The 13,808-nt window shown below is 47.4% G+C and overlaps 1 protein-coding gene across 4 annotated transcripts in view; it reads left to right on the forward strand.

Annotated features, from left to right (window-relative positions):
* The window catches only part of ACSS2 (acyl-CoA synthetase short chain family member 2), a 50,256-nt gene extending 36,733 nt beyond the window's left edge, over positions 1-13,523 (forward strand). For 2 of the 4 annotated variants that reach the window (XM_070247406.1, XM_003363913.5), the window contains exons 4-19: positions 103-206; positions 460-532; positions 816-891; positions 1,053-1,167; positions 1,948-1,986; positions 6,329-6,466; positions 7,430-7,600; positions 7,909-8,042; positions 8,240-8,372; positions 8,454-8,510; positions 8,706-8,786; positions 9,954-10,062; positions 11,244-11,312; positions 11,642-11,818; positions 12,431-12,505; positions 12,647-13,523. In XM_070247406.1, coding sequence (XP_070103507.1) covers positions 103-206; positions 460-532; positions 816-891; positions 1,053-1,167; positions 1,948-1,986; positions 6,329-6,466; positions 7,430-7,600; positions 7,909-8,042; positions 8,240-8,372; positions 8,454-8,510; positions 8,706-8,786; positions 9,954-10,062; positions 11,244-11,312; positions 11,642-11,818; positions 12,431-12,505; positions 12,647-12,774 — 1,679 coding nt within the window. In that variant the 3' untranslated portion in view covers positions 12,775-13,523. The remainder of the gene's footprint in view (positions 1-102; positions 207-459; positions 533-815; positions 892-1,052; positions 1,168-1,947; positions 1,987-6,328; positions 6,467-7,429; positions 7,601-7,908; positions 8,043-8,239; positions 8,373-8,453; positions 8,511-8,705; positions 8,787-9,953; positions 10,063-11,243; positions 11,313-11,641; positions 11,819-12,430; positions 12,506-12,646) is intronic. The other 2 variants (XM_070247407.1, XM_001501341.5) reach the window with 1 other exon arrangement.
* Positions 13,524-13,808: the final 285 nt, after the last annotated feature.

Consider the following 13,808-nt stretch of genomic DNA (forward strand, 5'->3'; position numbering starts at 1 on the left):
GGGGAACAGAAAAGGTCAGCTGGGAGGGTGGTAGCTGGATGAGAGGGAGCGAGTAGCAGCAGGAAGGGTCCATGGTCGATGGTCTGTGTCCTTTACCTGCAGGCATTCGGAAGGGTGACCGAGTGGCCATCTACATGCCCATGATACTGGAGCTTGTGGTGGCCATGCTGGCGTGTGCCCGCCTTGGGGCTCTGCACTCCATTGTGGTAGGAATTTGGGCTGGAAAAAGGGGCCTGGTGGGGGATGGGGCTCTGGAGAAGTAGGTTGGGCCTGGATGATGGAGGATCTTAAGAACCAGACTAAGGAGTTTAGAATGTTTGTGTCATAGGTTCCATATCAGTTACCCAGTTTCTTCTAGGACCCTGGCTTAGAGACCCTGAAGGTTTTATGAGTGACTCCTTTCCTTGTTCATGCAATCCCTGGGTCTTCCTCTCCTTCAGTCTTTCTTCCCTTTCCTAGTTTGCAGGCTTCTCTGCAGAGTCTCTGTGTGAACGGATTCTGGATTCCAGCTGCAGCCTTCTCATCACTACAGGTGACTAATTCTCTCACCCCTTCTCCAGAACCCCCACACCGCAAGTCTTGATCTCCAATCAGCTAGTTGGTATTTGGGACTGCTCAGCATAGAGGGTAGGAACTGCTTACCCTTTTTCTCCTGGTTGCACCTTGGTTGAGCTTCTGTCAGCTCAAATCAGCTAGAAGAACCAGAGTCAAGAGACCTACTCAGGAAGGGCTCCATGAATATTGTGCTCACTAGGGTTAAGGGGCTAGGAGTGTGGTGACTTCCTAAGGCCTGGAATGTCTGTTGCTCCCCAAAGATGCCTTCTACAGGGGGGAAAAGCTTGTGAACCTGAAGGAGCTGGCTGACGAGGCCCTGGAGAAATGTCGGGAAAAGTAAGTGTGTTTGGCTGGTTGGGTAATGCTCTGGGTTAACTGGACCTTTCCCCAGTGCCAAGTTCCCTTTGTCCCCCCTACCATAGATGGACATGGGCGGGTCCTGCCAAATTCTCTCTTGAGCCAACCAGCCCACCACTTCAGGCTTTTCTTTCCTCCAGGGGTTTCCCAGTGATATGCTGCATTGTGGTCAAGCACCTGGGGCGGGAAGAGCTGGGCACAGGTGACTCTCCCAGTCAGTCTCCCCCAATTAAGAGGCCATGCCGGGATATACAGGTGAGTCTGTTACTGCTGTGCCCTCCTCTGGGCTCAAATTGGCTCCCTCTTCCTTCCCAGGAAGTTCCTGATGTCTTTCTTTGCTTCCTGAATGCTGAGGATCTGGGAGCAATCCCAGGAATGCCTCCTCTGGCAGGGCTGGCTGGGAGTTGGGGGACTTTGACCTTGAATGTAGATAGGAAGCCCCTTGCCTTGGGAACTTAGTGTGAGAGATTGTGAGGGAGACTCCCGTGTTGGTTAAGGTATCTTGATAGGCACAAGGGACCCTCAGGGCTTGGACTTGGATTAGAAATGGGCTGACCTGGGTGACTATATGTAGTCATCTTGATTACCGGGTTGTAATCTTCATTACTGGGCTACCTGTGTATTCCCACCATGGAAGGTCCAGGATTTTGGCCCTCAAGATATGGGCCCTTGTTAGCTTTAGATCCAGTGCTCCTGGTGGAAATAGTGGAAAAGCCCAATGGTGGCCTCCCGGTCAAACAGGCATGAGAATGAAAGCTCCAGCATCCAGAAGGACAGTGTTCCTGAGCTTCTGTGACATAAGGAGCCTTGAGTAGTCTTAGGGCTAGAGAAGCTGACGGGAGACCCCAGTCGGCATTAGGGGTTCTGAGTGTACAGGGGCTGGGAATAGGATCAGGAAAATGGAGGCTGGGACGACCAGTGAGAAGGGAGCCTGAGGGAAAGGAGGCAACCAGAGGTTTGGGGCACACTGACTCTTCCATCCCACTCCCCTACACTCAGACCCTGCTCACTTCCCTTTCCGTGGGCTCTTGACAGGGTAAGCCGAAAGAGAAACCCACGCGCATCTGGCCCCAGGTATCCTCCTCTGCCATGGGCACTGCTTCCCTGTTTGCTTGACAGTGTGTCCAACTGCTCTTTGCCTGTTTTCCCCATTGTGGTGGCTGCCAGACCTAACCCCCTTCTCTCTGTTCCTGGGTCCTTTGCCATCTAAGTCACTCTAAAGGGTAGTGAAACCTAATGCCTGTTGCTACCTCTCTGAACTGGCATAGATTGTAGATCTCAGAGAGGTAGCAACAGACATCACATTTCATTCCTGCTGTTGCTCAGGACCTTTGTGGAGAGAGGACCAAGAAACCTGTCAGAAAGTTTTTACTGTGTGCTTAGCTGGGGTGGAGCCAGGAGAGACAGGAGGAAGAGCAGGCAGAGGAGGTACAGACCTTGACTTTGGAAATGCACCATGAAGTTGGGGAGTTAGATGTGTATTACAAATGAAAACCTAAGTTTTATATAGGACAGCAGAGAAGATTCCTAAATACGTTTATATACTACTTTGGGATTTATAAACTACATATGAACTCTGATATAATTAAGTGCTAAATTGAAGAAAAGTTACATTGCACGTGGTTCTAAGAAGGGAGATCCCCAAGAAGGGACTCAAAACAGATTAGTATAGAGGAGAGACTGGGCTTGGAATCCAGAGACCAATTTTTACCTGTATGACCTTGAATAAGTCACCTCTTCTCTCTGGGTTTCAGTTTCCTTGTTAGTAATAGAGAGATGATAATATATGCTTAAAAGGAAACCACTTCCTTCACCAAAACAAACCATAAAATCCACTATTCCTCTGAGTTTTACCACCCTCCATAGGGTGTCTTACTCTAAATCTGCTAGGATTAACCTCTTAGGCTAATGGTAATTATAATCCCCTTTTCGTTATTCTCATTAGCGTGATGGAGACAGATCTGATTCCCAGGAGACACTGCTTTCCTTTTAAAACTCAGACAGGGACCTAAGACTTTTCTCTTGAAAGAAGTAACAAACTTAGTGGTTAGAGTGTAGGCAATGGACCCAGACTACTTGGGTTCAATTCCTAGCTCTGTCAACTGCTGCTGTGGGAGCTTGGGCAAGTTACTTAAGTTCTCTTGCCTCAGTTTCCCCTCTGTAAAGTAAAGATAATAATTGTACCTACCTGATAGGGTTTTGTCAATATAGTAAAGTGTTCGGCACGTAGTAACTACACCATAAATGTTATCTTTTATTACTTTTAACATAGGAGACAGATTGGCATTTTTAAAAGGGAAACCAGAAAAGAAATAGAATCGTGTAATTCTTAATACCGGAGACTCTTGGGCCACAAGCTCCTGGATTTTTGTTTCCTGGAGGTAAAAGCAATCAGTTACCAAAAAAACAAAGACCATAAAAATAGGCTTACAAAGTCTAGGTTTGTTGGTCTGAGAATTGCAATCAAAGCTGCAGAAATCTTGTCAGAGCTCCAGACCCCCTTAGGCTATCTTAAAATAGCTCTACCTTCTTAAGCTATCTTCAAGGGAGAATCTGGCACATTTGCAGGTGTCCTGTTCAACCATATCACCTATGAGCTTCCTCAAGTTCTTCTCTCACACGTGGCAGCTGTCCTCCCTGAGGCTATCCTGGTTCAAGGACAAAGGCCAACTTCTCAACTCTCATTTCAGAAAATTAAAACCTTTTCCTGGTTCAGAGCTCTGGGCCCTCACAGGCACACACCTAATTCACAATCAAAGTTTGCACCACTAATTAAGCTCACCCTGCTTCCTGGTGCTGGTTATTGGTGCCACACCTGGAGTACTCCCCACCCTTCTTACCCACACACCCACAGAGGAAACAGTTTTACAAGATTACGGGAGTTCCCTCATTGCCACGGTGTAACTATGCCTTGCCCTTACATATACCTACTGCCTTTTCTATGACGATTCACACCAGTGCTATAGACCAGCACCATTTGCCCAAAGCAATATTGACATACTTCTGCTTAAATACATTAATGCCCTCATCTCAAGTAGATCATTTGGCAGGAAAAAAAAAGTGTCCACGTGACAATGTGTGTGTAGATCCATATGGCTATTCCACTAAAAAATAGGGTGTATTTTTATGTTTTCTAGCTGTGGGCAGCTTCTCTCTCTTCTTTCTTTTTCTTCTTTTTATTTTTAATGGTGCCTCACTTGACCTGGGCTAGTCATTCTTCTGATGCTTACGCGCCAGAAACTTAAAATTCTCTAGGGTAAGGAGCAGATAATACAGAAAGAGGGGTGTGGTTGGAGAGTTATTTCATAAGGTATGTGTCTAACACTTTGGGTTTTTTTTTATTTGTTTGGTTGTTTTATGAGAAAGATTAGCCCTGAGCTAACATCTGCCACCAGTCCTCTTTTTTGGCTGAGGAAGACTGGCCCTGAGCTAACATCCGTGCCCATCTTCCTGTACTTTATATGTGGGACGCCTGCCACAGCATAGCTTGACAAGCATTGCATAGGTCTGCACCCAGGATCCAGGCTGGCGAACCCCGGGCCACCGAGGCAGAGCATGCGAACTTAACCGCTGCACCACCCACCCAGCCCCCTCACTTTGGGGTTTTTTTAACCAAAGATGCACACAATAAATTAGCATATAGCCATATAATGGGAATAAGATGTTTCTCTTACACTATAATGTCTACCTGCCAGCCAGGGCCATTGAACATACAAGAAGCTAATGAATGTAAAAGGGCTTTGTGACAGCTAAAGCAAACCCCAAACAGTTCCCATCATCACACCCTTAAATTCATCTCCCAGGGGAGTTCAGTGGAACTGAACTAGCTTCTATGCTTCCTGACATTCATCAGTCTTCCCTACCCCCCAGGACAATCCAAGGCTTAATGTTTACTAGGTAGTACCTTTCTTTTTTGATGTTCTCCAAATCCTGTGAGACCATTAGGGCAAGAATGACTATCCTTGGGGTGGGCCCAGTGGCACAGCGATTAAGTTCACATGTTCTGCTTCCGCAGCCTGGGGTTTGCTGGTTCAGATCCCAGGTGCGGACCTATACATCGCTTGTCAAGCCATGCTGTGGCAGGCGTCCCACATATAAAGTAAAGGAAAATGGGCATGGATGTTAGCTCAGGGCCAGTCTTCCTCAGCAAAAAAGAGGAGGATTGGTGGCAGATGTTAGCTCAGGGCTAATCTTCCTCAAAAAAAGAATGACTATCCTCATTTTAAAAAGAAGTGAATTGAGGTAAAGTGACTTACCCAAGGTCATATATAGCTAGGAAGTAGCAGAACTGGGATTGAAATCCAGTGAACTTGTCCAGTTTTTGGACAAATTCAGGGACTCCAACTTCACTTGGCAAAGAGTAGAGTCAGAAAACTGGTTGTTCAAAGAGGTGATATAACCAGCAAAGTAAACCAGTTTCAAGGAGAGTTTAGAAAGATTTCAGGATGACAGACCCAGAAGTAGTTGTGAAAGGCACTCCAATATAGGGGGACATCTCTCTACTGGGAGAAATCCACCTTGGTCCTTCTCCACTGACGTAAAGCAAGGCTTCCTGCTGAATGGAACTCAAGCAGATATTTTTATGGGAAACCCATTGGTACCAGTGGTGTAAAGGCAGGGGCAGAGCTAGGGTAGGAACCTCCAGATGTGGATGAGGTCTGGACATGCAGGAAAAGGTGCTTGGACCAAGATCTGTTGACTTCTTTTGCTACTAACAGGGCCAGGTGCCCACCTCACCTGCAGGCTCTGACTAATTTTGCATTTCTGAATTGTGTGGTGTTTGCATCCCTGCTGATGAGCCACTAGTCCCATAAGTACATATGTGTGTATGCAGGCCTGTGTGTGCATATTCATTCATCCAACAAAAATTTACTGAGTGCCTTTTGAGTGCCAGGCATTTTGTTAGGTGTTGGGGATATAGGAAAAAAATAAAAGACACATGCCACTGCACTCATAGAGATCACTATCTAGTTGGGAAGACAGTAATCAAGCAAACAACTAAATAAAACAACTGGAAATATGTTCTGTGTGGGAAAGCAATATGGTGCTGTGATCAAGAATAATAGTGAGGATGGGAGTGGGAATCTACCAGATGCTGTTCAGGGAAAGCCTTTCCAAGAAGGTGACATTTAAGCTTAGAATTGAAGGATGAGAAAAGAACAACCAAAGGACCCTCCTCAGTCTGAATCCAGGTGAGGGGAGCTCTGCAGCAGGGTGCTGGGACTACCCAGAAAGCCTGCTATTCTGTTTTCGTTCTCTCTGCCCCATTCCACCCTTTCCAGGGTCCTCCTTCCTCCCAGCACTTCCGTCAGGAGTCCCATCCCAGCCCCTCCAGGTGCCAGGGAGGAGTTTCTCCTGACCCCATCTTGAGCTGTTGAGTTCTTCCCTGCCCATTCTTGTCTTCCTCCCCCTGCAGATCTCCTGGAACCAGGGGGTTGACTTTTGGTGGCATGAACTCATGAAAGAGGCAGGGGATGAGTGTGAGCCTGAGTGGTGTGATGCTGAGGACCCACTCTTCATCCTGTACACCAGTGGCTCCACAGGCAAACCCAAGGCAAGTATGTGTGTTTGTGTACTGTGTAGGGGTGAGAAATGAGTTTCTGAGGAAGCATGTAATGACATGAATTTTACTCTGCAACCCTGAGTTTCAGAAAAGTCACATTACCTTTTCTAAATCAAATTAAGACATAAATCCTTAATCACTAGATGGTGAGGCCCAGGATGAGACAGTTCAGGTGGGGACTTTCATGGTGCCCAGAAAAAGAGAAAAGGATCAGTCCATTGGTTAACATTGATGTCCCTTGCTCATGCTCACATGGTTTGATTGAAGGAAAGGTGCCATGTCAACTCAAGGCCAAGGGTAGGCACAAGGAGTCCTTTGTATTCCTAGACTATAGCTCTTAGAGTTCAGTTCCTTCCACATGCGACACTATTAACATCTAGACCCTCCTAGGGCACAGTGTGGGAGCCATAAACACTTAAGAAAACTCTTGACTCCTCCATTGACTTGAAAGATATATTACTCTACCTTCCACTCACTGCACCCCTAAATTCTTCTCTCCACTTGCTTTGGAATATCCCTCATTGGGCCTTTAGAAACACAATTTTGGCCTCTCTTTCCTTGAGGTGGGGTATTGATGGAGTAAGCAAAGAAGATTCTTTTTTTTTTTTCCATTCCCACTCTGTCAATGTATAATTGAGTGTGTGTGTGCAAATACATAACAAAGACACTATTAGATGTGAGTGTCCTAGAAGTGTTTGTGCGTGAGAGTGATGTGGGTGGCTCAGAAATACCATCTTAGGGTATGGGTGTGAATGATGGACTGACTATACATGTGTGTGAGTGTGAGATGGGAACATGGAGAAAAGTGGATGGAAGGGAGACGGATGTTACAAAAGGGGTGCTGGCAGGGCCAGAATCCCTGAGGAAGATCTTCCTCTAGCTCTGCCCAGCCTGCATCTGGTGGTCAGTGGGGGTGAGACCAAGGCCCCAACCTGAGGTCCTATTTTTCCCCAGGGTGTGGTACACACAGTTGGGGGCTACATGCTCTATGTGGCCACAACCTTCAAGTACGTGTTTGACTTCCACGCGGAGGATGTGTTCTGGTGCACAGCAGACATTGGCTGGATCACTGGCCATTCCTATGTCACCTATGGGCCACTGGCCAACGGTGCTACCAGTGTTTTGGTAAGAAGGGAACTGGGACCCATGGCTGCCTGGCCTACTTAGGGGATAGACAAGATGATCCTGGGTGACTACCTCCCAAGGCCACTTGGTCTAGAGGCAGGGGGACTTACATAATGACCTGTTTCCTAGAGAAAGAGGAGTTCTGAGAGGGTTGTGTATCATGATTGGGAAGGTCTCTTGGATTGTCTGGTAAGGGAATGAAGACACTGGTTTGTCAGAAAGGGCAAGATACTGAGCCTGAGGGTACAGGAGGGGAATGGAGGAACTATTGGGAAGGACCGGGAATGACCAGCCTTCACTGGGGTCAGTTTGAGGGGATCCCCACATACCCGGATGTGAGCCGCCTGTGGAGTATCGTGGACAAGTACAAGGTGACCAAGTTCTACACAGCACCCACAGCTATCCGCCTGCTCATGAAGTTTGGAGATGAGCCTGTCACCAAGTGAGACCCCTCCCCAGCTGCTGCCCCATGGGTGTCCCTCAGAGCTGGGTGCTGGCCTTTTTGCACAGTCTTTTCCATTCCATTGTTCCAACTCCCAGGCCTGGAATAGGGGAGGGGGCAGGAGAAGAGCCTGGGCATGTCTTCCTGGTTCCCAGTGGTTCTCAGAGCCTTCCTCTCTTTCCACTCCCCTGCCCAAGGCATAGCCGGGCATCCTTACAGGTGCTAGGCACAGTGGGTGAACCAATCAACCCTGAGGCCTGGCTTTGGTACCACCAGGTGGTAGGTGCCCAGCGCTGCCCTATCGTGGACACCTTCTGGCAGACAGAGACAGTGAGTAAGGGGTTCAGAAGGATGGGGCTCAGGGACAGTATAGGAAGACTGACTCAAATTTCTGATCTCTGACTTCCACAGGGTGGCCATATGCTGACACCCCTCCCTGGTGCCACACCAATGAAGCCTGGTTCTGCTGTGAGTGAGGCTCCCTTGGCTGGTCCTGGCCTAGGCAGTAGTAGAGTCTTGGGGCATTTGGCCTAGGTAGAGGGTGGGGGACTGGACTGATATGTGTGAGGAATTTGAAGCTCTAGGGCTCCTTGGGAGAGGTAGAGAGTTGAGTCAGAGTTGCCTCATTCCTCTCCTTGGATCCTGTCTCCTGTTTGCTTCTAGACCTTCCCGTTCTTTGGTGTAGCTCCTGCAATCCTGAATGAGTCTGGGGAAGAGCTGGAAGGTGAAGCTGAAGGTTATCTGGTGAGGCCCTGGCCCTTGGGGGTTTTTGAGGAGGAGGTGGGAAGGGTCCACCAAGGGGTACTGTACTTGTTTCAGAGTTTAGAACCTAATCTCTCCTGGTAGCTGCTTGTGGCAAAAATTCAAGGGTTGAAGGTTATCGTCTGGTCTGCGGAGAGACCCTGGGGGGAATCCTTCAGATACTTTGCCTGCCTCTCTGCGTCTTGGCCCATGTGGCTCTTAAGGGCTCTGCTCAAAGATTCCTGATGGTGCCTTTTTGGGTCTGGAAGACATAGTCCCAACTCTTCCTTTGCAAACATTCTAGTGTGAAAGGAGGCTTCATAAACATAGTGGAAAATCATAATAGGCTCTGGAGTCAACCTGCCTGGGTTCAAATCCTGGCTCTGCCTCTTCTGTGACCTCATGTAAGTTACCTAACCCCTCTGAACCTAAATTTTCTCATTTATAAAATAGAGTTATAATAGTACCTTTGTCTCCTAAAATTAGATAATCCATGTGAAGGGTTTGGCACAGAACCTAACAGTTAGTGCTTGATAAATGTTAGTTGTTGTTGTGATTGTTATATTAGTACTTATAAAGAGATCATCAGTTCCCACCCTCCACCCCACTTCATTTTTACTGATAGTAAGTTAGTAACAATGGCAGGACTTGAATCCAGGCCTTCTGACGCTTAGCCTAGAATTCCATCCATCCCATCAGTCTGCTGCCATAGGACATTATTGATTGGGGCAATAACTATTTACTAATGTGTAGGTCCGATATTTTTATATGACTATTTTCATTTGCATCAAACTGGATCTGCTTTCCTGAAGGATTACCCAAAAGGAGACAAACTTACTAAATGCTTATCACTAATAGAATATTGTGCTAGGCAACTTCCACATAATATTAATTCTCACAATCACTTTGGGAGGTAGAGATGATTTTCTCTGGTTTACAGATGAAAATTCTGAAGCTCAGAGAGGTAAAGTTACTTACCTGAGGTCACACAGCTAGTAAGTGGCAGAGCTTGGATTCCAAGGCTAGATTGTTTATCTCCAAGGCCTGTACTTTGTCTTACTTTTCAGGAATGGCATTCAGGCCATTTCTCCTCAGTTTGAGAAAAGCTCTGATTGTCTTCCAGTGAGACAGCATAGAGGATGTAACTACTGTGCCTTCCTCACTCCTCAGGTGTTCAAGCAGCCCTGGCCAGGAATCATGCGCACAGTCTATGGGAACCATGAACGCTTTGAGACCACCTACTTTAAGAAGTTTCCTGGCTACTATGTGACAGGAGATGGTGAGCCTTGGCTAGCTCCTTCCCACACCTTTCACCAAGACACGTACTTTCCCCTTTCATTTTCAAGAAGAGTTGGCTAGGGGTGAAGAAAAACAGAGAGGGGAACGTCCTATGTGTCCTGTGTGTCAGTGTCTAATATCCAGCAGAGCTACAGAGAAGACTGTAAGAGAAGAAATGAGTGTTGCAAGAAGGGCTCAGCATAGTGCCATCTGAGATTTGATGTATGAGGAAAAAGGTTCTTGTTTCTATTGCTCCTGTGCTAAAAGAGATGGGGCATATGGCAGTGTGTATCACTGTCATGTGTGTCCGCATGTCTGGTGTCTGTGTTTGCCCATGGCCCATCCACCAATCCATTCATTCATTAATATTTATTGAATGCCTATTACATCCAGGTACTGATCTAAGCACAGGGGATATTACCATGAATAAGGTAGACAAGGGTCTTTGCTCTCATGGGGCTTACATTCAAGAGACAATAAACAGCAAACAAGTAAATAAGCTTATCTTAGGTAGTGATAAGTGCTGTGAAGAAAAATAAACAGAGTAATGGGATAAAGAGTGTCTGCAGGGATGGCTACCATACATGAGATGACAGAAGTCTTCTTTGAAGTGACTTTTGACCAGAAGAGTGAGAAGGAGCCAGGCATAGGAATATATGGAGTAAGAGTGAGTGTTCTGTGCAGAGACACAAACTTGAAATATCTGAGGAACAGACTGAAGCCTGTGTGGCTGGAGTGCAGTGAGCAAAGGGAAGAATGTTACATGAAGTTGGAGAGGTAGATAATATAGGGCCTTGTGGGCCATGGTAAGGAGTTTGGATTTTATCCAGTGTACAATGGGAGACCTTTAGGGGTTTTAAGCAGAGAAGTGATAACTGATTTACTCTTTAGAAAATAACTTTGCCTTATTTATTTATATTCCATCACTTCTGCCAAATTCTATTGACCATACAGACTAACCCTAGCACAATGAGAAAGACGACTATACAAGGTTACGAATACTAGGAGTTGGAGATCAGTGTGGCCATCTGGGAGCCTGGCTACCACAATGGGCAAGAAGAGAAGCAGGAATACTTGTTAGGAGGCTATTGCCGTGGGTGTGGAAGTCTGGTAAATGGATCATGTGGATCATGTATCCTACTGTGGGGTATTTATTATGTTGTACATTTCTTCTCTTCCCAGGCTGCCGGCGAGATCAGGATGGCTATTACTGGATCACTGGCAGAATTGATGACATGCTGAATGTATCTGGTGAGGGCCAGGGACCATTTTCCCTTATTAGCCCTGTTCTCCCAGCAACTCCTAGCCAAAGCCTTCCAAGAGAGCCAGGGTGTCCTGTGGCCAGACCATACTTGGAGTGAGGCATTCAGTTCTAGGCCCAGGTTTTGGAGGAAGAGTGATAAACAGTGGAATGTGCCTAGAGGAGGGAAACTGGTATGGTGGGGCAACTGTTATGTTGAGCTATGAATGAAGGGCCTTCCCCATTTGACCAGACCAGGACTGCCCTGTAGGCACAGATGGAACAGGGGTCAAGGCAGAGGCTGGGATCTCTCTCATGGCACTTCCTTTCCCTTGACAAGGACACCTGCTGAGCACGGCCGAAGTGGAATCAGCACTTGTGGAACATGAGGCTGTTGCCGAGGCAGCCGTAGTCAGCCACCCTCATCCTGTGAAGGGCGAATGCCTCTACTGTTTTGTCACTCTGTGTGATGGCCACACCTTTAGCCCCACCCTCACAGAGGAGCTCAAGAAGCAGAGTAAGGAAGCCTCCCTGGGCAGGGGCTGCAGGGTCTGTCCTGATGGTCCAGTTACCACAGCAGGTTGGGTGGGGGTGCTGGAGTGAGCTGCTTCCCAAACCACAAACAGATCCCAGGGGGCCTTGGGGCTGATTGTCCTCTTCCCAGTCAGTCTCCACTAGTCTCTCCACCAGGAAAATAATGGCTGACATTTATAGAATCCTTTCTCTCTGCTATCATTGAGCTAAGTAATTTAAATGCATTAATCCATTTAATCCCTATAATCAAGATCTAAGAAATAGATCTTATTTTTATCTTCCTTCTAAAGATGCAGAAATTGAGGCTCAGAGAAGTTAAATCACTTGCCCAAGGCCACACTGCTAGTAAAGTGGGATTTCAACTCAAGCAGGCCATTCTAGAGCTTGAGTTCCATGAAAGTAGATTAAGATAAAATAATAGTAAGTAAAGAGACAGTGTGTTAAAAAGAAAGACAGACAGGCAGTGAGCCTGAGACTAATTCTGTGGCTAGGGACTTGAAAGGGAAATGAGTGGGGAACAAAGCTATCTGTACCTTGGATTTTGGGAGCCTAGCTAAGGGTACTGAAGAAATGCTTAATGATTTGTTGGTTACAGTTAGAGAAAAGATTGGCCCCATTGCCACACCGGATTACATCCAGAATGCACCTGGCTTGCCTAAAACCCGCTCAGGTATGTTCAGAGGCCCCAAGGGTTTGGGAAAGGGATTGGCCAAAGCCCAGTGGTTGTGGAATGTGTGTGGATGGAAGCCTTTGGCAGGGCTGGAGGGGGTCAGTGCTGTCACCAGGTAACCAGAAGCCTGTGGTCTCCCAGGGAAAATCATGAGGCGGGTGCTTCGGAAGATCGCTCAGAATGACCATGACCTGGGGGACATGTCTACTGTGGCTGATCCATCTGTCATCCGCCAGCTCTTCACTCACCGCTGCCTGACCATCCAGTGAACAAGATCCTGCCTTTACTCAGGATTCTCCCTGCTTGGCTTTCCAAAGTTTTGCCCACCCTCCCTGTCCCTATCCAGGAGCTCTGAGGGCCAGTGCTGACCCATACCACCTCCCTCGACCAACTGTCTGAGACCAAGGACCAGCTTTGCCCCTGGGAGGAGGCAACTTACTGTGACTTCCAGGCAGATGGGACAGGACCCAGTTCAGACTCAGGTTGCTGTGCCCCTAGACTGCAAAGAGCCCTTGGAGCCCAGAATAGGGACCTGAAGGTCACGTTCCCAACACAAGTTAAATGTTCAGAGGGCAAGTTGAGGGCCTAGACTGAAAAAGGGAGGCAGCTCTGTAATCCTATGTCACCTCTCAGGAAGCACCAGTACTTATCTTGGACATGCACTTGCTCTTAGAAATGCCTGTTTGTGAGTCCTGGAACAATTGATTATTATTTTTTTAAACACTTTGCTGCTTCTGTTCTGGATCTGAATTCCCTTTTGTGCCAGGTGGCAGTGCTTGTCTGCCCATTTGCTCCAAGAGCTATGCAGGCAGGCTCAGTTTCCAGATCATCTGCTGCTTTGCAGGAGTAAATATGTTTTGTTCGTAGGGCCAGAGGAGCCTGTCTTCCTTGTCCTCTGTTCCCACCCTCCCCAAAAGAAGAGTACTGCCCATGAGGGACACTCTCAGATGAAACTCTCTCTTCTTGCCCCGGTCATGCTCAAGCTCTGTGGTTGTAGGAATAAAGTCTGTGACCTCAAGAAGGCAGTGACTTGTTTTGTTAGGTATCTTACAGGCTGTATACTTGCTAGCTGCTCTGATTTGTGTCAGGGCTGGGAAGGGGAGTGGTTTTACCCAGGAATACCCCAATATCCTCTTTCTAGAACTTTTGGTTTGGGTGGAGCCAGACAGGGTTTCACACATAGGCCCTTTGACAAGCTCCTGAGCTAAGCAGGAAAGCAACTGAAGCCAGTTCACATTTGTGATGTCCCATCATGGTTGCCCTCCCTCCCCAGCTGCTGCCAGGAACCCTCTTTTCTCCCTAT

This window comes from Equus caballus, chromosome 22 (assembly GCF_041296265.1).
Source record: "Equus caballus isolate H_3958 breed thoroughbred chromosome 22, TB-T2T, whole genome shotgun sequence".
NCBI classification, from domain to species: Eukaryota; Metazoa; Chordata; class Mammalia; order Perissodactyla; family Equidae; genus Equus; species Equus caballus.